Genomic DNA, 25,203 nt, shown 5'->3' with positions numbered 1-25,203 from the left:
TTATCCAGATTGAGTCGCTGCAGGTTGTCAGAGATCAGCTCTCTGGCCTCAGCTCTGAAGTCCAACCCCTCCCATCTGAGAGAGCTGGACCTGAGTGACAACAAGCTGCAGAATTCTGGAGTGAAGCTGCTCTCTGATTTTCTGCAGAGTCCAAACTGCAGACTGGAGACTCTGAGGTCAGTTCACTGACTCTCTGTTACTATTGTAGACCTCATGTGTTTAATAAACTACTGAACCTAACTCATGTTTAGAAATAACTTACATCTATGACCATATATTGTTTCTGTGTTGTTCATATTTTCATGTTTCTTTAAACTAAATTTACTCTGCAGTCACTAAAGACTTCTGTTTGTTAAAGAAACCAGAGAAAACGTCCTCTGTCTGTTTTTAGAGTAAATGAATGTTTATGATTTTCAGTAAATGGTCACAACTGTATCCAGAATAACCTCTTAACTAATGTTTGTTTAAATGATAAAGTTTGCTGGCTGAAGTAGAAATGTTTCTTTAGTTTCAGTTGGTTACAATAATCAGGATACATTGATGTTTATTTACACATTTAAAACTTGAACACAACAAATTGGATTTTTAATGAATTTTATCTCCATATCTTTTTTCTTTATTCAGATTGAGGAGCTGCAGTTTGTCAGATATCAGCTGTGCTTCTCTGGCCTCAGCTCTGAAGTCCAACCCCTCCCATCTGAGAGAGCTGGACCTGAGTGTCAACAAGCTGCAGGATTCAGGATTGAAGCTGCTCTCTGATTTTCTGCAGAGTCCAAACTGCAGACTGGAGACTCTGACGTCAGTTCACTGACTCTCTGTTACTATTGCAGACCTCATGTGTTTAGTTCTGTTTAGGACTAGGGGATACAATCTCTTGCTTGCTTCACGGACTTGATATGATGAGAGTGGGGAAGATAATATGGGGGTTTCCAAACAGGAGCCATGGTGGTGTGTGTGTGTGTGTATGGGGGGTGATAGGCCCACAACACCTCCAGAGGGCTCCAAGAGGTGTCTTTCCTCTCAATCCAGAGCCACCGACTTGCCTGTTCGGCTGCTTTGATGGCTTGGTGTTGGGCTTGGCCTCGGTTTCCCATGTCCTTAAGCAACGTTGTAGCTGACTTGCCCACGAAGCCTCTGCAGCCGACTTTGACCGGGCAGACCTTGGCTTTCCAACCGCGTTGTTCAGCGTCAGCTGCTAGCTCAGCATATTTAAGGCTCTTGCGTTCGTAGGCCTCCTCAACAGCATCCTCCCAGGGCACCGTAAGCTCAATGATGTAAAAGGTGTGGGAGGACCAAAGCATGAGGTCTGGTTTGAGGTTAGTAGTGGCGATCTCAGATGGAAAGCAGAGCCTTTGATTCAGATCCACCAATAATCTCCAGTCTCGTGCCGCTCCCAGCTGGTCAGTGTCGGATTTTGCTGTATAGACCGTGGTTTGCTTCTCTCCCTCGCGGACAAACTCTCCAGATCCAGATGGTCTCCAGAGCAGCTGCTAGGCACTTCAGCACCTGGTTGTGCTGCCAGGTGTTAACGGCCTTGTGTCAGGCTTGTCTTGCAGCCAACCAGAATGTGTTTCAGGTTTGCTGGAGATGGACACACGGGGCATGTAGGGTCTTCTACCACTGATTGAGGTTCCTTGGAGATGGCAGGACATCATAGGTGGCTCGTAGAATGAAGCTGGTTTGAAATGCTTCCATGCCCCACATCTCACTCAAAGAGAACTTTCTCTTCTCAACTCCCTCCCAATTTCATCCATTGTCCTTGCTTTGCCTGAGAGACGGCCTTTGTGCACCTCATTGCTTGTTCTTACCGACGCACCTCCTCGACCGCAAGACATCAGCACTGAGATGGAGTTGCCTTGCGCCAGGTCTGCTCTCTCCAAGGCCAAGGCCTCCTCTCCCTTGTTGTACATGGCCAACGATGTCCTGGTGCTTAAGGGCTGACTTAGCGTATCGTATGGCTGCAGATGGGGTCCACTTCCTTCCAGTTGCAAGGGTGGGAGCTGTTTGGGCTACACATGGGTCACGGGATTCCGTCAGTGTCATTTCCAACCTCACTCTGGAGCACTTGTACTCCTCTGCAAGACTGGACACAGGAAGTTCCAGAATGCTTCTTCCGTACAGCCCTATGTTGCTCAAGCATCTATTCTGTCAGATTTTAGAGTAAATGGTCACAACTGTATCCAGAATAACCTCTTAACTAATGTTTGTTTAAATGATAAAGTTTACTGGCTGAAGTAGAACTGTTTCTTTAGCTTCAGTTGGTTTCAAAAATCAGGACACACTGATGTTTATTTACACATTTAAAACTTGAACACAACAAATTGATTTTTAATGAATTTTATCTCCATATCTTTTTTCTTTATTCAGATTGAGTCGCTGCAGTTTGTCAGATATCAGCTGTGCTTCTCTGGCCTCAGCTCTGAAGTCCAACCCCTCCCATCTGAGAGAGCTGGACCTGAGTTTCAACAACCTGCAGGATTCAGGAGTGAAGCTGCTCTCTGATTTTCTGCAGAGTCCAAACTGCAGACTGGAGACTCTGAAGTCAGATAACGTTCTTTTTCTTCTATTCTGAGTTTAATATGATGTGAAAATGATGGTGAAACTAAACTTTAGACATTAGGCTGATATTATCCTGATCCACACCTGACTTTCATTAGTTTTTCTTTCTCATGTTTTTCAGATGTTAAGAAACAAATCTAAATGAAAATGACTAAATAAATGTTATCAATGTCAGCCATCAGATAATGATAGATATATTCAGTATTTGTTTTATCAACATTGTGATGAAGCTGTAAGTCATGATGCTGATACTGACTGAATAGTTCTAATTGTAGATGCTTTGATTTCAGGACTTCTCTATTAGTAACAGAATTAATACAGATTTATTCTGTTCACATTTATCCACCATTTGTCCTGATATATTTGGCATCTCTGGAAGCTTCTGGATCATGAAGTGGATCTTAAATCAGTTTCTCAGAGTTTTTATGTGTTTGGCTGCTCAACATGAGTTTGTATAGTCTGATCCACTGGTGGAGCTGGCAGAGTTGAAGAAGTGAAGTCACTAAAACTTTATTGAAGTAGCAGCAGGTTGTAGTTAATATAAATAAGAGCTATTTCTGTTTTTGTAATTTCCAGTATTTAACCTGCATCCTGTTGGGTTCAGGTGTTTGGAGGATCCATTTTAACTTCTTCATTCTAAACCCTCTTCAGCTGTCAACAGATTCTTAGACATTAACTGATGTAACGATGTAACATTATCATTCTTTATTCAGATTGTGGAGCTGCAGTTTGTCAGCGATCGGCTGTGCTTCTCTGGACTCAGCTCTGGAGTCCAACCCCTCCCACCTGCGCGAGCTGAACCTGAGTCAAAACAAGCTGCAGAATTCAGATGTGAAGCTGCTCTCTGATTTTCTGCAGAGTCCAAACTGCAGACTGGAGACTCTGAGGTCAGTTCACTGACTCTGTTACTATTGTAGACCTCATCTTTGCCACTTATCCCCCTTTGCGGCTTCTCAGCCTAACTTACTCAAATTTGTGTTACTGAATGTGAGATCCCTATCAAACAAGACCTTCATCTGTCAGGATATTGTTAATACCAAAAAGCTTGACTTATTCTTCATCACTGAAACTTAGTTAAATCACGGTGACTCCATCCCACTAATAGAAACAGCACCTCACTTCTTTAACCAGCCTCGGCCTTCTGGTCGAGGTGGTGGCTTAGCAGTGCTCTTCAGGAACATGTCCTGCTCTCTGGTCTCAGTGGGCCAATTTACATCATTTGAATCTCTATCCTTCAAAATTAATGGTAAACCCCCCGTGCTCTGAGTCCTGATTTACAGACACCCAAAACACCTTCATCAGTGAATTCTCTGAACTCATATTTTGCCAAATTATGACAGGGTTTTAATACTCTGTGACTTTAACATTCATGTTTGTTGTCCCTCTCACCCTCTGGTCAAAAATGTTCCACTTCTTATTGAATCATTTCATCTTGGTCAGTCTATATCTGGTCCAACACATGTCAAAAACCGCACCCTGGGCCTAGTTTTATCCTCTGGTCTCTCCCCTAATAACTTTGATATGATTGATGTAAGTGTCTCAGATCATAAATCAATTGTATTCAATTGACTACCGTCTCCTTCTGCCCCTATACAAATTGCTCCTGGTTGCTCTCGTGTCCTCACCAGTACCACAGCTAGCCAGTTATTCACTGTTTTTAGAGCAGCACCATCCACTTGCCAAATTCAAAAAAATTCTTCCTAGACAAAATTGATATCAAACAGAACATCACTCCCTCTGATCGGCTTTTGGTAAATCCACTTAGGAGTCCACCAACATTTGATACCTTTCTGCCCATCTCACTCCCACAGCTTGACAAAGTCATTTCTGGCTCAAAGCCCACCAATTGCTGCCTTGATATCATTCCTACTAAGCTGCTGAAGGAGGTTCTTGGGGAAATTGGTCCGAGTATAGTGAATATTATTAACAGCTCTTTACTATCTGGAAATGTCCCACAAACGCCATAGTTCAACTCTTATTAAAAAAACCATGTCTGGATCCACGAATACCAAACAATTTCAGACCAGTTTCAAAATGTCCTTTTCTGATTAAAGTCCTGGAGAAAGTAGTCCTCCAACAGATAATACCTTTCCTCAACAGCAATAGCATCTTTGAAAAATTTCAGTCAGGTTTTCGTGCACACCACAGCACAGAATGTGCCTTGTTGAGGGTCACTACTGACCTCCTTGTAACAGCTGATAGTGGCCTTTCCTCAGTCTTAGTCCTGTTAGATCTCAGCGGTGGACCACACAATAATAATTGACCGTCTGCATCACTGGTTGGGGTCTCTGGACCAGCCCTCGACTGGCCTCAATCCTACTTAACAGACAGGACTTCTAGGTTGCAGTTAACAACTCCTTCTCCACCCCTGCTAGCTTCTCATGTGGGGTTCCCCAAGGCTTGGTCCTTGGTCCCCTCCTGTTTTCCCTCTATATGCTCCCATTAGGTGAAATTGTTGAGAAACTGAAATCTCATTTCACTGTTATGTAGATGACACCCAGCTTTACCTTCCCATTCAACACATTGACCAAACTGTACCCACCGCTCTTGCCAAATGTCCGGAGGATATTAAGGGATGGATGGCTAGTAACTTTTTACAACTCAATGAAAACAAAACAGAGATGATCGTGTTCAACCCACCAAACTCCACAAGCACCATTGCCCAATCCCTCGATCATCTATACAATTACATAAAACCCTGCAAAAAAAACCTTGGAATAACATTCAACAATAACCTGAAATTTGATAAACAGATTAACACAGTCATCAAATCTAGCTTCTTTCAGCTCAAGATCATGTCCAAAATCAAGACATTCTTATCACGCAAAGATCTAGAAAAAGTCATCCATGCCTTAATTTCCTCCAGACTCGACTACTGCAACTTTCTATATATTGTTATCAGCCAGGCCTCTATTCACCATTAACAACTTGTTCAGAATGCCGCAGCCAGACTCCTTTGCAGATGCAAAAAAAGGGAACACATCACACCCATAGCAGCGTCCCTGCACTGGCTCCCCATTCAGTACAGAATGCTGTACAAGATTCTCCTGTTCGTATTGAAAGCCCTTCATGGCCTCACTCCGAGCTATAATACAGAACTCATATCCCCATACAGTTCAGCTAGGCCCCTCAGATCATCTGATCAAGGGCTATTAACCATCCCGCAATCATGCCGAAAACCTTTTGGGGACAGGGCCTTCTCTGCAGCCGCACCGACTCTAGAATAGCCTCCCATCACGCATAAGAACAGCCGAATCTCTCGACGGCTTTAAAAAATGCCTCAAGACTCATTTTTACTCCTTGGCCTTCCCTAGCTTTTGATTATGAACATGAGTTTGCATTTTACCTTGTTTAACAAAAGCTTCAAGTTGTGTGTGCTTGCATGTGCGTGTGCGTGTGCGAGTGCGTGTTTTGTGTACTTGTGTGCATGTCTGTAAGCATGCTCATGTTTGGGTGTGCTCTCTATGTATTTGTCCATGTATTTCAAATATTCATGTCATGTAATAATCTTTTTATGGCTCTTTTTCATTTGTTCTGTTCTAAAGTTTGTTGTTAAGCTTGCTGTAAAGCACTTTGGTACAAACCCTGTGTGTTTTAAAGCGCTCTATAAATACATTTCACATTGACCTCATATTTAACTACTGAACCTAACTCATGTTTATAAATAAGTTACAACCATGACTGTATAGATTCTGTGTTGTTCATATTTTCATGTTTCTTTAAACTAAATTTAAATTAAAAATCCAGAGAAAACGTCCTCTGTCAGTTTTTAGAGTAAATGAATGTTTATGATTTTCAGTAAATGGTCACAACTGTATCCAGAATAACCTCTTAACTAATGTTTGTTTAAATGATAAAGTTTACTGGCTGAAGTAGAAATGTTTCTTTAGTTTCAGTTGGTTACAACAATCAGGACACACTGATGTTTATTTACACATTGAAAACTTTAAAATGCATCAAATTGTATTTTTAATGACTTTTATCTCCATATCTTTTTTCTTTATTCAGATTGTGGAAATGCAGTTTGTCAGAGATCAGCTGTGCTTCTCTGGCCTCAGCTCTGAAGTCCAACCCCTCCCATCTGAGAGAGCTGGACCTGAGTCTCAACAACCTGCAGGATTCAGGAGTGAAGCTGCTCTCTGATTTTCTGCAGAGTCCAAACTGCAGACTGGAGACTCTGAAGTCAGATAACGTTCTTTTTCTTCTATTCTGAGTTTAATATGATGTGAAAATGATGGTGAAACTAAACTTTAGACATTAGGCTGATATTATCCTGATCCACACCTGACTTTCATTAGTTTTTCTTTCTCATGTTTTTCAGATGTTAAGAAACAAATCTAAATGAAAATGACTAAATAAATGTTATCAATGTCAGCCATCAGATAATGATAGATATATTCAGTATTTGTTTTATCAACATTGTGATGAAGCTGTAAGTCATGATGCTGATACTGACTGAATAGTTCTAATTGTAGATGCTTTGATTTCAGGACTTCTCTATTAGTAACAGAATTAATACAGATTTATTCTGTTCACATTTATCCACCATTTGTCCTGATATATTTGGCATCTCTGGAAGCTTCTGGATCATGAAGTGGATCTTAAATCAGTTTCTCAGAGTTTGTATGTGTTTGGCTGCTCAACATGAGTTTGTATAGTCTGATCCACTGGTGGAGCTGGCAGAGTTGAAGAGGTGAAGTCACTAAAACTTTATTGAAGTAGCAGCAGGTTGTAGTTAATATAAATAACAGCTATTTCTGTTTTTGTAATTTCCAGTATTTAACCTGCATCCTGTTGGGTTCAGGTGTTTGGAGGATCCATTTTAACTTCTTCATTCTAAACCCTCTTCAGCTGTCAACAGATTCTTAGACATTAACTGATGTAACATTATCATTCTTTATTCAGATTACATGGCTGCAGTTTGTCAGAGATCAGCTGTGCTTCTCTGGCCTCAGCCCTGAAGTCCAACCCCTCCCACCTGAGAGAGCTGAACCTGAGTGACAACAAGCTGCAGGATTCAGGAGTGAAGCTGCTCTCTGATATTCTGCAGAGTCCAAACTGCAGACTGGAGACTCTGAGGTCAGTTCATTGACTCCCTGTTACTATTGTAGACCTCACTAACTACTGAACCTAACTCATGTTTATAAAAAACTTACATCAATGACTGTATAGATTCTGTGTTGTTCATATGTTCACGTTTCTTTAAACTAAATTTATTCTGCAGTCACTAAAGACTTCAGTTTGTTAAAGAAACCAGAGAAAACGTCCTCTGCCAGTTTTTAGAGTAAATGAATGTTTATGATTTTCAGTAAATGGTCACAACTGTATCCAGAATAACCTCTTAACTAATGTTTGTTTAAATGATAAAGTTTACTGGCTGAAGTAGAAATGTTTCTTTAGTTTCAGTTGGTTACAAAAATGTTTATTTACACATTTAAAGCTTGAACACAACAGATTGGATTTTAAATGAATTTTATCTCCATATCTTTTTTCTTTATTCAGATTGAGGAGCTGCAGTTTGTCAGAGATCAGCTGTGCTTCTCTGGACTCAGCCCTGAAGTCCAACCCCTCCCATCTGAGAGAGCTGGACCTGAGTGACAACAAGCTGCAGGATTCAGGAGTGAAGCTGCTCTCTGATTTTCTGCAGAGTCCAAACTGCAGACTGGCGACTCTAAGGTCAGTAGACAGTTGGAGTCAGTCCATGGTGGTTTGGGCACCATAAAACTAAACAGTATCAAAGCAAAGTTTAAGTGTTTCTGGTAAACCTCCTCAACCCTCCCTCCCAGTGTCTGCATCCCTTAATGAAGCTGTCAGAGAAGAACGGTGATGGGCTTCAGGATTGAGCAGAAAGATAATGAAAGTACTATTGATGAGTACAGAAAATAAAGTTGGATTAGAGCTGACCGCATTACAAGATGTAGTAAAACAGACTGTCAGATCTTACCTATTTTTACCCCCATCTGAACACCAAAGAATTGATCAGATGGTCCACTTTAGTATCAGTCTGACTGAAGCCTGGAAATCAATCACTTTAATAATTTTATGGCCATGTTTCCTGAAAGATCCGTACAAACACAGAAGTTGTATATTTTATTTTTTTTTTTTGCTGACCTTGTTTGATTGATCAGTACACTGGGACATCACTGGTGGGTGTGGTTAAGAGTTAATAGTGAAAAAGACGTGAGAAAGTATTTAAGACACTGCTGCTCAGCCTGGTGAGAAGTTACTCTCAAACATCTGTTAGCTTTGTGCTAATATTCCCAATAGAAGATCAGAAAAGATAAATAAATAAGAAACTACTGCTTTCTAATGTAAAAGCTGTTAAGTCAAAAAAAGTCAAGTTAAAGTTTATTATAGCCCAATATCACAAAGTTTGCCTCAAAGGGCTGTACATATCATAAAAACAAGTCAAAGAGTGAGAAAATATATGTGAGAACAATGGTTATATATTTAGGGTAGAATAAGTGAGGTTATAGGCTGATGCAAAAAGATGTGTATAGTTTACTCTTAGAGGAGTCTACTGAGCTAGCCTCTTGAATTTTGGTATGAAGGAATGCTTGGTATGAGAAGACCCTACCGCCTACTGATTTATTTATTTTTGGAATTTTCAGGAGGCCAGCATTTTCAGCTCGTAGAGCCCTAGCTGGTATAGAAGAAGTGACTAGGGGTGATCGTTAGAATGGTTCAGGTCCTTGATATATTTTAGAAGTTAAAAGTAGAATCTTAAAGTCAGATCTTGTATATAAAGGGAGCCAATGAAATGATATAAGAACAGGGGTAACATATCCTGGCAGCAATGTTTTGTACAAGTTGTAGTTTTCCAATAGTGGAATTAGGTAGGCCAGAGAAAAGTGAATTGCAATAGTCAAGCCTAGATGAGACAAATGCATGAACAAGTGTTTCAGCATCAGCCATTGAGAGGAAGTGGCGAATGTTGGCAGTGTTTGGTAGGTGGAAATATGCATTCTTTGTAATATGGTTGATATGTTCTTCAAATGAAGTTGGGATCAAATAAGACACCAAGATTTGTAACGCAGGAGCTTCGTGAAATTGTGGAACCAGCTATGTTCATGGTGAGATTACAGAATGTGTTTCTTATGTGCTTTGGACTAAGAATTAGCATCTCAGTTTTGTCAGTATTTAAAAGAAGGAAGTTATTGTTTAATGTCCAGTATACAGTCCTTAGATTTCACCAGCTGATGACAGGCGTCAGGCTTAATGGAAATGTCTAGCTGAGTATCGTCAGCATACAAATGAGAACCTAGTTTGTATTCATTGATCAGTGAACTAAGGGGCAACATATAAATGGAGAAGAGAATAGGACCAAGCACAGATCCCTGAGGTACGCCATATTCTCGTGGTCTGATAAATGATTGTTATGTATAACAAAGTGAGATCTGTCGTAAGTATGACCTAAACCAAGAGAGCGCAGTTTCAATGATACCTACGTAGCTTTCTAGGCTATGTAATAGAATGTGGTGATTAACCGTATCGTCTAAGAGTGACAGTATTGAAGCTGAGTCAGAATCTGAAGCAAGAAGTAAGTCGTTTACTCCGTTATTGTTTGCGCAGTTTCTGTGCTGTGAAATGTTTTGAAGCCAGATTGATGATGATCTTATAGGATGTTGGTCTATGAGTTGCTGAGCCACTGCTTTTACAACGTTACAACAGTAAATGCATGACTGAACTGTTTCTGACATAATGATGCTTTCAGGGACTCTCCCTTTTCCTTCTTGCTGCAATTCTCCAGTGTGTTAACATAAACATGCTAGGCTACAAAATCACTCCACTTCTGTCTTCATACTGGATGCTCTACATTACTGGCTAACGGCTGATAGTCTGAGTATAAACACCGTCTTTTCCTCTCATCAGGTGGAAGGAGTGATATCTGTCACTGGTTCTGTCGAGAGAGGATCAGCTGATGATCCAGGGCGGTTTAAGCAGCAGCTTGTGTGTGGAGACTCTGACTGGGCCGTGTTACTGAGAGGAAGAGTGGAGAGGAGAGCTTCATCCTTTTATTTTTATTGTTTTATTACCACTTATTTCTAAATAACAGTAGAGGTTGATATATGTTGAACTATAACTCTCTGAAGTTCTGGTTAGTAGTAGTAGTAGTAAGTAGTCGACACTAGTAATCACTAGCTTTTAAATGTGTTAGTCATGATCAAAACAATTATTAATAGTCTTAATTTATGCTGACAAACAAATTTAAAAAGTATTAGATTTAGTTTGATCCTGCTAGTTTTCACATTATTATATGTATTGTACGTATTATATATTTTTATTTTTATTCTTATTGCCTATTTTCTTTATCTTATTCTATTTTCTTGTTTTTATTCTAGTTCTGTGTTAATTGTTCTGCACCAAAATCACCAAAACAAATTCCTTGTATGTGCAAATCTACTTGGCAATAAACCCAGATTCTGATTCAGTTGGTTCATAAGTCTCAAGCATATCCGAAATGTAATTGGCCGCTTATACACAAGCGGTGAGACTTTGAAATCAACTCTGAGTAACGGGTAGCCAGGGAAAGGATGTTAAAACTGGAGTCATGTGTTCGTATATCCAAGTGTTGATCGGGACTCTTGAAGCAGCATTTTGAATACGTTGAACAGCTTGTTTTGAAAGCCCTGTGAACAGACCGTCGCAGTAATCTAATCTGCTGGAAATAAAGGCATGTTTAAGTCTCTCAAGGTCTTGTTTTGTCATTATTCCTCTGACTCTAGTAATGTTTTTTAAATGTTAAAAAGCAGAAGAAGTTATGGATTTAATGTGGCTGTGGAAATTTAAATCAGAGTCTGGGATAACACCCAGGTTTCTCGCTTGACTCTTGGATATAAGAGAGAGGGACTGAAGGTGAGAGCTGACGCAGTGTCTTTCTGTCTGTGGCCCGGACAGTTATGTCGGTCTTATCTCTGTTAAGTTGGCGAGAGTATTTCCACATTTACTCAACAACTTTGGTTACAGGTTACATTCAGATAAAAATCAACCCAGTGTGCTAACACAAACTTGTTTTATATTATTGCACTTGGCGTATACCCACAAAGAATAATAAACTGTATCTGTGATGTTGTAAATGTGTGTTATTATAACTGACCAAAACAATCAATCTATAATCTACATTTAAAGTGATTTACTTATATCAGGATATTTGTAAAGGAGTCGATATTTCATTTCCACCTGCAAACATGCTGTAAGCTACAAACAGCAAATTTAATTTCACATGTTCTCGCTCCCTGACATTAAAAAAGAGAAAACATTTCACAAAACGAAAAAACATTTCACTCGCTGCAAACAGACTGTAGAAGTAATGGACGCAGCCGAAATATGGCTGCTGCCATGCTGGTTTACTGGAGCCTGAAGAGACCAAATTTGGATGAGAGGGTGGAGCTGCAGAAAAGCAAGTGGTTGAAAAATGCCATGTTAGCAGAGCTGTCTGTACCTGTGGCTGACCAATTGGCTTGTGAATGAGCTAGTTTAACTTAGTGTTTCCCACAGAGGATGTTTTATTAGTTGTGGTGACTGACTGTAGTTGTTTAGTTATCAGACTAAAGAAGGAGCGGACTCGCCGCTAGCTTGCCCGGTGGGACAGCGGGAGGTAAACGACACATAATGGGAAACTCTGAACAGGTCTTATCATCACTACTAACAAACCAGGTATGGCAAGCACAGTATACCTGCTACTTAGTGCTCAAAATAATTCAATACAATATAGAATTTAAGTCACTGAAAAGCTGGAGCTCAGATTTCTTGCATGGCCAGAAAGTTCCATAAGAGACAGATTATTTGTCCAAACTTTGAATGAAAAAATCCCCAAAAGGCTCCAACAACACAAACAAGCTAAGCTAAGTTCAGTGACTGTGTGTCTGCGTTGATGTCTAGCAGCTCCCACCTGTCACTCAAGTGACTCAGTCCCTATGATTTAAGGCTTAATATAATTAAAACAGGTGTGTTACAAAACAAATTCACCCCCTTGTACAGTCTTGAACTGTAAAATTAGCTATTTATAACAAAACCGTTTTTTGGACCAGGCTGTAAACATGTAAACATTTTCCCATCTGCTGTAATGTTATGTCTTGGTTTCTGGAGCCAGCCTCAAGTGGCCACAAGAGAAACTGCAGTTTTTTTGCATTTCCGCACTGACTTCATTTCTCAATCGGTGGTTGCCGCTTGGCTGCAAAAACGTTTCAGAATACGGAAAGGGCAGGACTATACTACGTGTTCGTGATTGGACGGAACTTGTGTCAAGGCAAACGAGGCAAAAGTGACATATTGTTTCTGGGTTCCGTTTCACAAAGCAGGTTCAACAAACTCTGAGTCTAACCCTGAACTCTGAGTTGATCTACTCTGAGATAGGAAACTCTGAGTCTTCGGTTCCAGAACAGCTGATCAGAGTTAGTTCAATCAACTCTGAATAGGATTAGCCGGAGTTAAGTGCGTGCACGCTGACTATAAAAAGCCAGCATTAATGGAGCCCCGATACCACGATTCACCATGGCAACGGTACACAATAAGAGGTCCTCCTACTTCACACCAATGGAGCTCGAAATACTCATGCGGACGTATGGCGTACACGAACATGTATTTCGCAAGAGAAGTAACACGACTGCAGCTGCAAGAGAGAGAGAAGCGGCGTGGGAAGAAATCGCTGCTCGAGTGAACGCATAAGTTTGAATTGGTGTATTAATTAAATATTTAATCACGGAATAGAAGCTAAAATTTATATTCATTTAGGTGCAATCCAGTGGGACCAAAACGCACATGGAAGCAGCTAAAAATGAAGTATAAGAACATCATTCAATCAGGTAAGCCTAAGGAAAAATGGGCTCATGTCTGAACCTCACTTCAATCATATTTAAAATATTAAAGTAAATATCATTCAGTGGCAGTTTTTGTGCCGCTTTATCCCTAACATGATGCTGATTTCACATACATTTCATTGATTAGGCCTCAATACATTTAAGTTCTGCTCAGCCAACAGAAAGAAGGCAGAGGCCCGCAAAACGGGTGGAGGACCAGCACCACCACCTCTGATGGCAGAGGAGCTGGCCCTGAGCCAGAACACGGGGAGGCCAGTGGCAGAGGGAATCCCTGGGGGGAGCTCATCTGAGCCTGTCACCCCCCAGGACACAAGTGCCTTCATAAGATGTAAGAAATAAAGAGTACGGTCTAAACCTGCAGTGTATGTAAAGTGTTATGACATTATTTTTGTTGTGATTTGTCACTATAGGAATACAAATTAATTGATTGATGTAATAGCCATGGCCATTTGTCCTAACAGATTCTGATGGGGTTCTCTGCCTTGTCGAGCCCCATCCAACGACAGAACACCTTGCAGCTGTAAGTAGGCTACTCAATACTCCAGAGATGACCAAATAGTGTAAAGTGTTCTACAACCTAATGCTCATCTAAACAGGAAGAACCTCAGGAAGACGATGAACAGAACCTCTCTGCTGACACACAGAGGCCTACAGAGGTAACATGTTAAAATGATATGTCACTGATATCTGGCGTTATCTTCCCATTCACTGCTCTTTAAGTTATTGTGTGGAATATTGTGGCATGTAGCCTACATTAAAGTATGAACATACATTCTTATCCTTTTTAACAGAGCATGGCTGGGCAGCAGGAGGAGGGTCCATCAACAGCACAGTTGAACACAGTGAGTCACTAAATGCCAGAGGTGAATTCTGCATGAACTGCAGGATTCAATGTCATCCTTATGTATTCCCAGTTACCTGTAAAGGAACTGTACAGGAGACATCTTTAAAAACAAACAGAAAAAACCAACAAAGAATTGGTGTTCCTGGACCTCCAGATTAAAAAGTCAGCGCTGGAGATCTAAATATTGCAACACAAGTTAGAGGTGGGTGCATAGTCACAGGTGAATTGTGTTATTTTATTTTTTAAATATTGTTCCAGTAATTAACGTCTGCTTTTGTATTTTTAGGAAATAAAGAGGACCAAATAAAATGTGACTCATTTGTCTTATTTGAGTGCTCTCGGCAGTGGTGGTGGAAAATCTACAAAACATGACTTTGACACAGATTTATCTTTTGATTATTTTATTATAACTATAAAAGACTTTTGCAAAGGGTCAGAGCAGAACAGAGAGGCAACCAAAGAGAGCCCAATGATAAAGAAATGAGTGAATACACAGGCATTTTATAGAGATAGGAGTACTCCTTGTCCTTGGGCTTCAGAAAGTAGAAAACTACCCAGGCCTCATCTGAGAAGCACTGTGTAAATGGGTCAAAGGTCAAACATATGAACAATGGCTAAGCCGTTGGAAGTTAAGAAGTATAAGAAAGACTTTAAAGTATGTATGATCTAAATAAGGTAAGACATGTTAAAGAACTAAAAGAAAAAAATAAATAAACGTGTCTTAGACAGCGAAATGATTGTGGCAGAGGACATCTCTGACCGCCCTTCCATCCTGCATGTCAGCTGCAGGGATGGGGTCTTCATCAGCCTCTATTTGTAGGGCAGGGTGTTGCTCTTCTCTAATTGTGGCAATATTATGGAGAACAACACATGCCACAATAATGTCGCAGGCCCTCTCAGGGGTTACCCTGAGGTGACGTAGGCACTGGAAACGGGCTTTCAACAGGCCTATGGTCATCTGCACCCGAGCTCTCATCCTGCAGTGGGCCACATTGAAGCGCTGCTGGGGGCCTGGTTCAGGGTCAGGGTTAGGGGTCAACAATGTAGGCCGGCATGGGTACCCCCTGTCACCCAGCAGATAGCCATCAAAGTGTCCTGTAATGTATAGTGGATACTTTGAGTGTGTCAAAGGAGAGAGACAAGTGAATGATATTGAACAAAGCTCTAGGCTACTTACCACGTTCCATTCTGTGGCTTACAGTAGACTCACGGTATACCCGTGAGTCATGCACAGACCCGGGCCACTTGGCCTCCACATTTGTTATGAGGTGTGAAGCATCACATATGATCTTGACAGTGCAGAGAATGACAGATGTTAGTTGCAGGATTGTGATGCAGTCTTTCACATTTTGACACAGTGGTCATATCTACCTGCACATTAATGCTGTGGATGGACTTTCTATTTACATATACCTCATTTTCAGAGGGAGCCCTGATGGGAATATGGGTTCCATCAACACACCCAATCACATTGGGAAATCCTAGAATAAACTGAAGTTAGCAATCCTAGTCTGAGGTCACAGCAACATGTCATTAACAGTACACTATACATTATCATTCTTTAAAACAGATTTCTACATCGTTTACCTGCAATCCTGTGGAATTCCTCCTTCATAGCTCTCAGAGGTTTGTGGCCAGGGAGTTTAACAAAAGAGCCAGACACACTTTCCTCACTGCCCTGCAGACAGTGGCTTTGCTGAGGTGCTCTGCATCCCCAATATTATAAAGAAAACTTCCATTCACAAAAAAACGTAAGGCAACACAAAGAATTGATCAGATGTGAGTGCTTGTCCACGGTGGGTGATATTTGTGATGTGCGGCTGCAGAAGAGTGTGCATATAACGCAGTGAATGTAAAGAAAAACGGTAACGCTCAAATAAAAAGTAGTTCGGAAATGAAAAGACATCTAATCGTGGTCTTATCATCCTGTCCCGACGAGGGTTGAACTCCCTGCGGAGAAGTGCAGCCCCCTCGTCAACTATGTTGTCGACAAATGGACATGCCATGGTGGCAAATAATTATCTTCTTTGTCACACAGACGAACGTTTTTTTTTTATTTTTCGGTAATCACTCTAAGACGCACGTGATACGGGCTGAATGAATGAGGAAGTCGAATGAGGGTTTTACAGCCTAGAGGGAGGAGACAGAGTGAAACTCTGAGTTTCCTGAAGAAAACCTGCTCACGACCAGGTTAGGTTCACAGACTCAGTTACCATAGTAACCAACTCAGAGTTAAAGTTACCGCTCTTTCTGAATCGGCAAACCTGAGGTTTCCCTCATTTCAGGGTTAACAAACTCAGGGTTTTCACTAAACCGGCTTTCTGAAACGGACCCCTGTTGTGTTTATGTTTGTTTATACCGTTTTTTGTTTGCAGATACTCGTCTTGTTTTCTGCTCCGTCTATTCAAATTTCCCAACAAACACCTTGATTAGTGGAGTAGATGATGGTCATGGGCAAACATTAGCCTGGTCGACTTGCTTTGGTTTAAATGAAGCCGTTATTGACTGAAAAAAGCTTTGACAACCCCCCACAAGGAAGTGATGAGACTTCTGTCTTATTCATCATTATTCACTAAACTTCATGAAGTGCCAGACAGACACCAAACAATTTTATCGAAGTACTGCCATTCACAATTGAATGCTTTACACATTCCTCATGAATGCTGTCTTAATAAACATATCTGCAATGTTGTTTATATCGAAATAACTATCAAAACCCCTGAATAAAATATAATGAGAACTTCATTTTAAATCCAACAATTATAATAATAATAATAATAACAAATTAAGACTTTATTCACATCAATTTACAGTTAGGCGTTAGTATTATAGATACTTGACTAGGCGAGTAGCAAACTTGTCAACAAAGTGTCCGACTTTGTGACTCCTCCCCCGACTGCAATCGGCTACTCTCGCCTGTTGTCGAGGCGAGCCGGTGTTCCAGATTAACTGGTGCTTGAATTAACTGGTGGCGGTCAACAATGTGACAGTTTATTGTAGCACTGAACAGGTATCGACACAGTCATTCACATTAGACATCGTTTCAAACTGATTTACAGGTTGAAGTTCCCTGGGACTGTGCAGCAAGATACGCAAGCAACGTAGAAACTAAATTCAAGAGTAATTGAAAGTCACTTGTGGATAACTTCTTATCATCTGTGCACGTCAGTGCTTTGGCATGATAAAAACGAGCTCTGAGATCAACGGACTCATAAGCCACGCCCACACACATCTTGTGACCGCCACCAGTTAATTCAACACCAGTTAAACTGTGACCTGTCACAACTGGTTAACTGATTGAATAAACATCGAGTAACTAGTCAAATCGGTGAGCGGGTCACAATAACTCAAACTCAATACATCTAAAGCAGGAGTCATCTGTGGTGTAAAAGAACACATTAACTGGTCAGCTGAAGTTTGAATTAACTTGTGATGTTCCGCTGTGCACGGCTGTGTTTGCAAAGCGATCTCAGATGACAAAAAGTTATCCACAAGTAACTGTCAATAACTCTTGAATTTAGTTTCTACGTTGCTTGCGTATCTTGCTGCACAGTCCCAGGGACCTTCAAGCTATACATCAGTTTGAAACGATGTCTAGTGTAAATGACTGTGTCGATACCTGTTCAGTGCTACAATTAACTGTCACATAGTTGACCGACACCAGTTAATTCAAGCACCAGTTAATCTGGTACACCGGCAGTCATCTCAAACGCACCTACAAAAACAGAAAGTGAAACAGAAGGGCCGTTCAGCAATCGGACACCATTCTGAGTCGACAGAGCAGAAGGAGAGGAAGATAAGTCTGAGGCAGGGTGAGAATAAATTCAATGTTATTATTGTTAAACTGTCAAAGTCTCCGATTAATATGTGAAGGAAGATTGAAAGAACAATACACATTATTAATTTGATTATTTTAGAGACATACAGGTCAGACAAATTTCATTTCAGTCTCAGAAACGGGCAATGGTCAAATACAACGCAGATAGTGAGATTATATCGACAGATCAGACTAGGGGCAAAACCACAGTAAATTAGCGGATAAACAGGCAGAACCAGGCAGATATTAAGGTTAGTAAAATACACTAGACAATCTGGCAAAAACAGAGTGAAAATGGTTTTGACATACTTTAATAGGGACTCGACAACAGCGGGACCAGTTTACTCCTCACACAGTGTTTTTAACTGCGACAGAGGGCCCGACATCGGACGCTCTCTGTCAACACCCAATCAGTTCTGTTACGTAATGTAAACAATCCTATTGTATATCACCGTATGTCCCTACTGTAAATGCATAGATTGTCGCTGTTTATAAAGCTTTTTGTTTTGATCGCTACGTCATTAATAACGCCCCTCGTGCACACGTGGCTCACGTGCTTAATTAAACTTAGTTAAACAGACTGCTGATGCAGACAGTCAACAAAGCAGACAGAGACACAGACAGAACAAGGGCGGCGGGGCAAGCAGCTGTGCAGAGAGCAGAGGTGAAGATGTGTTGGGAGGACTGAAGCAAAGCAAAGTGATCAGATTAAAGTAGATTGTGAATTAAAACTTACTAAGGTGAAGAAGAGAGTGCAAATAAAGTGTGAAAGTAAGAAATAACCCTCTAGAAACAGGGTAACCCAGACTGAGTAAGTCTACATGTGATGTGCTTCTCACAGAAATCATTGATATATGTGAGTAATTAATGACAAAGCCTGTAATTAATGAGATGATTTTTTTATCCCCCCCCCCAGAAGATGATTGATTGTTTGGAGAAAGAGGAGGACAGAGCAAAGTCTCCTACGCCCAGCTGTCTGTCTATGAAGAGTGAGTGGTCTAAAAGAATTGGTGCGAACTTCAGTAAGGAACCAGGACCCTCAGAAACACGGTAAGGGAACTTTTTAACCACTAAACTCTCAAGCAACAGCATTTTGAGTACAGAAAACCAGGGTTGTCTTGTTACCTGAATTGCAATCTCAGATCCCATCGGCTATAGTCTGAGATGCTGAACGGCTTTCATGACACCACGTCAAGGGAATTCATCTCAAGTTAAATTTTAGATCTAGAACAGATTGTTAGCTGAACTTGTTGCAGATGTCTGTTTATAGAGATTAACAAGAAGCTAAATCATCGTCAGATCACGCTGATGGGAGCAGGGATGGCATCACAGCGCATTACGTTCTGCCTGTTTTTGCTCTCCTCACGGACTGTTTTTTCGTGCATACGCCGCAGCCTGCTGATACGTGATTGGTCAATATTACTCACGCTACAAGCGTAGTACACTTGCCTTCCTGGAAATTCAGAGTCTTCTGTGTAAAATATTCTACTAAGTAGCATCTGTAACGCTGACGCTTCAAAAGTCTGCACCTTCATGCAGGATTGTGTGTAGTTGTGTGCATCAGGGTTTCTGTTTAAGAAAATCTGTGGCGGTCCACGTGTCCTGGAAGCTTTAATGTTACGGACAAATTGGTAAAATTACAGCCAAATATTATCTGCATTTATTGAGATGAAAAACAATTGATAGGCAGGCTATATCAAGGGCGTAGAAGAGTGTATGGAAATTACTGAATTGTCCCTACTAATAATTTTGTCCAAAAATTAATATATGATACGTGTAACTGTTGCACTTCGTGTGGTGTATGTGAGACAGCGATCACTTTGTCAACAAACAAGGACTCCCGTCTACAGTTCAGTTCATACACTTCAATAAACTGAAATGTGTGCAGCGGAACAACGTGTCTCATGCTCAAATGACCACTTTTTGCGCCGCGTCTGCGCTGTCCATATGCATGCGCACTCTCTCTCTCCCTCTCCTCACAGGAGTGCATTATACATGGTTATATTAATTAATGTCACTGCCCGAATGTCTTTGGTTACAGTGGGACATTTGAAATGAAAACACCTCATCAAAAAGATGTGCGCTATCAAAAGTTATGTTTATCTATTATAATTAATGGATAAAATGCTGCTGGCACACTGGAGACGGGGATCAAGCAGGTTACCTTGCCCTTCTTGGCCCCCTCGGGATACATTTCACTGAAATCTCTGATGAGGACTTTGCAGGCTGTGGAGAAACGCCTCCATAGCCACGGAGCGCTGTCATCATAGCGCTGGTATCTCTTGCACTTGTGGCATCGATAGAGGGGCTGTGGCTGGTGCTGCTGACGCATCCTCCCCGGTAATTCCTTTGCCGAAATGACCAATAATGGTTCGGAACCAAGAATAACCTTAAATATGGATAACCTGGAAAAATGTTGAAAAACTGCCAGAAAAAAAATCATTGTGCCCTCTGCCACTACCCAGCTAGCAGGGAACGTTCCCATAACATTGTAACATGTCCTACAAGTTCTAATTACATTTGAAAAAAAACGACGTTTTAATCAAATATTCAAAGAAGGTTTGAAGGATGTTTATCATTTCAAATAAAGTTCTTGTAACGTTAAAACTTAAACTAAGACAAAACATTCTAACTGAAACATTGTGAAGATATTTTCAGGATGTTATTGAGGCCTGGGATGTCAGAACGCCTTTTAGAAAACATTTGCTCAATGTTACATAAAAACAAGGTAGAACATGCTCACTGCAACATTCTGAGGATCTTTTCAGGATGTAAGTTTGACTTGAACTGTCAGAACGTGATTTATAAAACGTTCCTGAAATGTGATTTGAACATTGTCACACTCTGACCTAGAGTGAGGGTAGTAGGTCGAAAGGCTGACTGAAAAAAGTGTAATTTAACCTCAAAATGTTGAAAAAGGGGAAGCAAGACAAAGTCCAATTGATGCAAAAATGAAGTGTTTTATTGCTCTTCAAAGACAGTCAAGGGACATCTGAGCAAATGAAGCAAAATGCAGCAGAAAAATATTTACATACACTGGCCAGAACCTCCATACAGCACCACAGTCCTTCTCTGACTGCTGAGTAGAGATGTTTCGGTCCTGAACGATTCGTTCAAAAAGAACGAATCTTTTCAGTGAACGGAATGATCCGTTCACTTTCATGCATCAAAGTCGTTCCTTTCGTTCACTTGGCTCCGCTCGCGGCTCCCCACTTCTTGTTTTAGGAAACCAGACTGATTGATGTTAGCACGAGCCAATTGCGTTTCAGAGGAGGGCTGTTTGTATCACATCTAATGTATCAAATCACCATCATTGGTTAGGAGAACGACTGAACGTATCGCTTGACCGATCGTCTCTCTCTCTCTCTCTCTGTCTCTCCCTCGCTCTCGTTCACTGAACGAAGCGAGCGACCCGATTAGGTGCATCTGTGTATACAGGTCAATTCACAGATGTGTAAACCACTGACAGATGAACACAAACTAAACTTATTTTTCGTGAACGAGTGAGAGTGAGTGAGTTACGGGTAAACCGGAAATGTCACTGAACGACCTGGTGAACGAATGTAATGAACGAATCGTTCAGCTGAACGAGATCCGAAGATCCGGGTCACTCAAGTGAACGAGAGTTGACATCTCTACTGCTGAGGCAGTGTAGGTTCCCTCCATTTAAAGGCTAAGCCCCTCCCACTGGACCATACCATCTTTAATTGAACTCAATTAAGTAATCAATTTAACCATACATGTTATTTTCAATATCAGAACCCATTACAAAGTCTATTTACATTTATTTACCACAAATTAAAGGAGTCATCAAAGCTTTCACATAATTGAAGAATTCAATTACAACTCCATTAAACACTCCCATCAGTTGGTATGGTGCAGTAAGATGGACTGAGCATGCTCCCTACTTTTACTCAGGCACTATAAAAGACAGCCTGAAACAATGCTCAGGTCCTTAGTCACTGCCCAGCACCAGGAAGCACTGTGGTAAGAAAAGAAAAACATAATTAGATACAAACTCATGATATACCAACTTTGAACAATAAAGATTTAACTCAAAACCACAACAATGTGTTTAAATGTGTTTCTGTGAAACTTTATGGGGGGAATAGCACAGGAAACTTACTGAGATGTTAAATGTAGTTCAGTGTGTGCACCCACTGAACTATCAGTAGCATGCTACCTGGCTAACATGTGGCAGGGGAAACTGCCACAAACATTCTCACTGCAACTTTCTGAAAATGTTTTCAGAGAACGTTCTCCTGTTATTAAAAGCAACATTCTGGGAACCAAATAAAAACTTCCCGCTCAAAACATTACCAGAACATCGCACATAACATTCTCAGAACAAAAGCTGGGTAGCCTCAATAAAGCATCATGAGAATAACAGTTTGATTTCTTCGCACTGCATTTTCAGGCTGCAGATATTTATGATTTTGTAAAAGCCCCACACAGTTTTTTTGCATTTAATTTAAGAATGATTCATAATTTAAGGGATTTTTCCTTGTTTCCCCAGAAAGCACAAGAGGAGTGTTTGTGAGGAGGGGCTGCTGTCCAGCTGTGTTTTATGTCAGAACGTCCTGAGAGATCCAGTTTCTACCAGCTGTGGACACTGGTTCTGCAGACAGTGCATCACCTCATACGAGGACCAGTCTGGTTCGTCTGGAGATTCCTCCTGTCCCCAGTGTGGAGAAAGATCTATAACAAGACCAGGACTGCAGATAGCCGGACAGACCAGCACTGTACAAAGTAAGATTTTCCATCTGCTGATGTCATTGTGTCTGAAAACAGGACTTTCTAATGTATTACAGGGAAATATGTTAGTATGCAGTGCCTTTAATATATATTAAACACATATTTTTCTTCTCTCTCAGCAGATAGTGGTCTTCAGGAGGTTTTAGATGAGCATAAGATCAGTCTGAGGGCGAGATGTGAACATGTGACTGAAGGAACTGATGAAGCAGCAAGTGGAACCCTCCTCAACAGGATCTACACTGAGCTCTACATCACAGAGGGACAAAGTGAAGAGGTAAATACCCAACATGAGGTGAGGCAGCTTGAGAGAGCTTCCAAGATGGAGACCCTCCATGAGACTTCAATCAAGTGCCATGACATCTTTAAAGCCTTACCTGATGAACAGAGGCACATCAGAGTCGTTCTGACCAACGGTGTTGCTGGTGTTGGAAAAACCTTCTCAGTGCAGAAGTTCACTCTGGACTGGGCAGAGGGCTCGGAAAACCAAGACATCAGTCTGGTTTTTCTGCTTTCATTCAGGGAGCTGAACTTGATCAGAGACGAGCAGTACAGTCTTCTCAAGCTGCTCCATGCTTTCCATCCAACATTACAGAAGCTCACAGCAGAGATGCTCGCTGTCTGTAAACTTTTGTTCATCTTTGACGGCCTGGATGAAAGCAGACTTTTATTAGATTTCCACAACAATCAGGTTGTGTCTGACGTCTCACAGAAGTCATCAGTCCATGTGCTGTTGACAAACCTCATCAAGGGGAATCTGCTTTCCTCAGCTCTCATCTGGATAACTTCGCGGCCTGCAGCAGCCAATCAGATCCCTCGAACATGTGTGGACAGGGTGACAGAAGTACGAGGCTTCACTGAGGACCAGAAGGAGGAGTACTTCAGGAGGAGGTTCAGTGATGAAGAGCTGTCCAACAGAATCATCTCACACATCAAAACAGCCAGGAGCCTCCACATCATGTGTCAAATCCCAGTCTTCTGCTGGATCACTGCTACAGTTCTGGAGCACATGTTGACCAGAGACCAGAGAGGAGAGCTGCCCAGGACCCTGACTGACATGTTCTCACACTTCCTGCTGGTTCAGACAAAGGGGAAGAAGCAGAAGTATGATGAGGGACAAGAGACGAGTCCACAGGAGCTGACACAGGCTGACAGGGAAGTCCTTCTGAAGCTGGGGAGGCTGGCGTTCGAACATCTGGAGAAAGGAAACATCATGTTCTACCAAGAAGACCTGGAGCAGTGTGGTCTGGATGTCACAGAGGCCTCGGTGTACTCAGGACTTTGTACAGAGATCTTCAAAAGAGAGTGTGTGATCTTCCAGAAAACAGTCTACTGCTTTGTTCATCTGAGTGTTCAGGAGTTTCTGGCTGCAGTCTTCATTTTCCACTGTTACACCGACAGGAACAGAGATGTAGTGGCGGCTCTCATTGGAAAGACATCCCTGGATGCCTTTCTGAAGAGTGCCATGGAGAAATCCCTTCAAAGTAAGAATGGCCACCTGGACCTGTTTGTTCGCTTCCTTCATGGCCTCTCCCTGAAGTCCAACCAAAGACTCTTAGGAGGCCTGCTGGGTCAGACAGACGAAAGCCCAGAAAGGATCCAGAGAGTCATCAATAACCTGAAAGAGATGAACAGTGATAAGATCTCTCCTGACAGAAGCATCAACATCTTCCACTGTCTGATGGAGATGAAGGACCACTCGGTACATCAGGAGATCCAAGAGTTCCTGAAATCAGAGAACAGATCAGGAAAGAGAGTCTCTGAGATCCACTGCTCTGCTCTGGCCTACATGCTGCAGATGTCAGAGGAGGTTCTGGATGAGTTGGACCTGAAGAAGTACAACACAACTGATCAGGGACGACTGAGACTGATTCCAGCTGTCAGGAACTGCAGAAAGGCTCTGTGAGTCATGATTTAAATAATAATACAGACACGTGTAGATACGTGTTGTAGGTCTTTGGTCTTTTTCTGATTTCCCCCCGAGGATAAATAAAGTATTCTTGAATCTGATTAAAATCTACACATTATAACATAAAATTCAAAAAAATGTAATCTATTGGAAAAAAATAAGTTGTAATGTTACAGATCCTCTTAAGCCGATTTAAATTCTGAGAACAAAATGTCGATTTTTAGTAGATCTATAGTTGTGTTTATGGCTGTCAATTTAATCAACACAGATATTATGTTTATTTCTAAAAATCATTACATCTAGTCTTCTATGAACCTTCCCTTGAGTGACAGGGGCGTCATGTTGACCTGGTAATAGAAGATAACAACTCTAGAGGTTGTGGTTTATCACAACATAAGCGTTTGAAAGTTATTACCTGAGTTGTCTCTACAAGGTGCTGTATAAAGCCAGACACACATTGTAAGACTCATTTTTTCTCCACTGAAAGCATTTTGTTTTTGAA

The 25,203-nt window shown here is 41.2% G+C and overlaps 2 protein-coding genes and 1 pseudogene across 2 annotated transcripts; 2 read left to right on the top strand and 1 right to left on the bottom strand.

Annotated features, from left to right (window-relative positions):
- Nucleotides 1-11,252, top strand: LOC138610027 (ribonuclease inhibitor-like; the record flags this gene model as incomplete). Its single annotated transcript, XM_069682726.1, has 8 exons — nucleotides 1-176; nucleotides 625-798; nucleotides 2,368-2,541; nucleotides 3,273-3,446; nucleotides 6,568-6,741; nucleotides 7,465-7,638; nucleotides 8,062-8,235; nucleotides 10,432-11,252. Coding segments are annotated over 8 exons (1,233 nt in total), but the record flags the coding sequence as incomplete, so codon positions are not given.
- Nucleotides 11,253-14,944: 3,692 nt separating this feature from the next.
- LOC138610026 (putative nuclease HARBI1) lies at nucleotides 14,945-16,229 on the bottom strand (annotated as a pseudogene).
- A 1,743-nt stretch (nucleotides 16,230-17,972) lies between these two features.
- LOC138609951 (protein NLRC3-like) lies at nucleotides 17,973-24,698 on the top strand. Its single transcript, XM_069682637.1, has 4 exons — nucleotides 17,973-18,035; nucleotides 18,957-19,090; nucleotides 22,557-22,789; nucleotides 22,915-24,698. The coding sequence occupies exons 2-4, from the start codon at nucleotides 18,960-18,962 to the stop codon at nucleotides 24,696-24,698; spliced, it is 2,148 nt and encodes a 715-aa protein (XP_069538738.1). The 5' UTR covers nucleotides 17,973-18,035; nucleotides 18,957-18,959.
- Nucleotides 24,699-25,203: the final 505 nt, after the last annotated feature.

The sequence above is a fragment of the Semicossyphus pulcher genome, unplaced genomic scaffold (assembly GCF_022749685.1).
Source record: "Semicossyphus pulcher isolate SPU_LCO1_2020_fin unplaced genomic scaffold, fSemPul1.0.p SCAF_6, whole genome shotgun sequence".
Lineage (NCBI taxonomy): Eukaryota > Metazoa > Chordata > Actinopteri > Labriformes > Labridae > Semicossyphus > Semicossyphus pulcher.
Note: the sequence above shows the minus strand (reverse complement) of the source record. Positions and strands in the feature narration are given on the sequence as shown.

Excerpts from the sequence above, each read along its gene's own strand:
- LOC138609951 (XM_069682637.1), top strand. The coding sequence starts at position 18,960 with ATGATTGATTGTTTGGAGAAAGAGGAGGACAGAGCAAAGTCTCCTACG. Across the intron at positions 19,091-22,556 it reads CCAGGACCCTCAGAAACACG|AAAGCACAAGAGGAGTGTTT; the intron begins GTAAGGGAACTT and ends TTGTTTCCCCAG. Across the intron at positions 22,790-22,914 it reads ACAGACCAGCACTGTACAAA|CAGATAGTGGTCTTCAGGAG; the intron begins GTAAGATTTTCC and ends CTTCTCTCTCAG.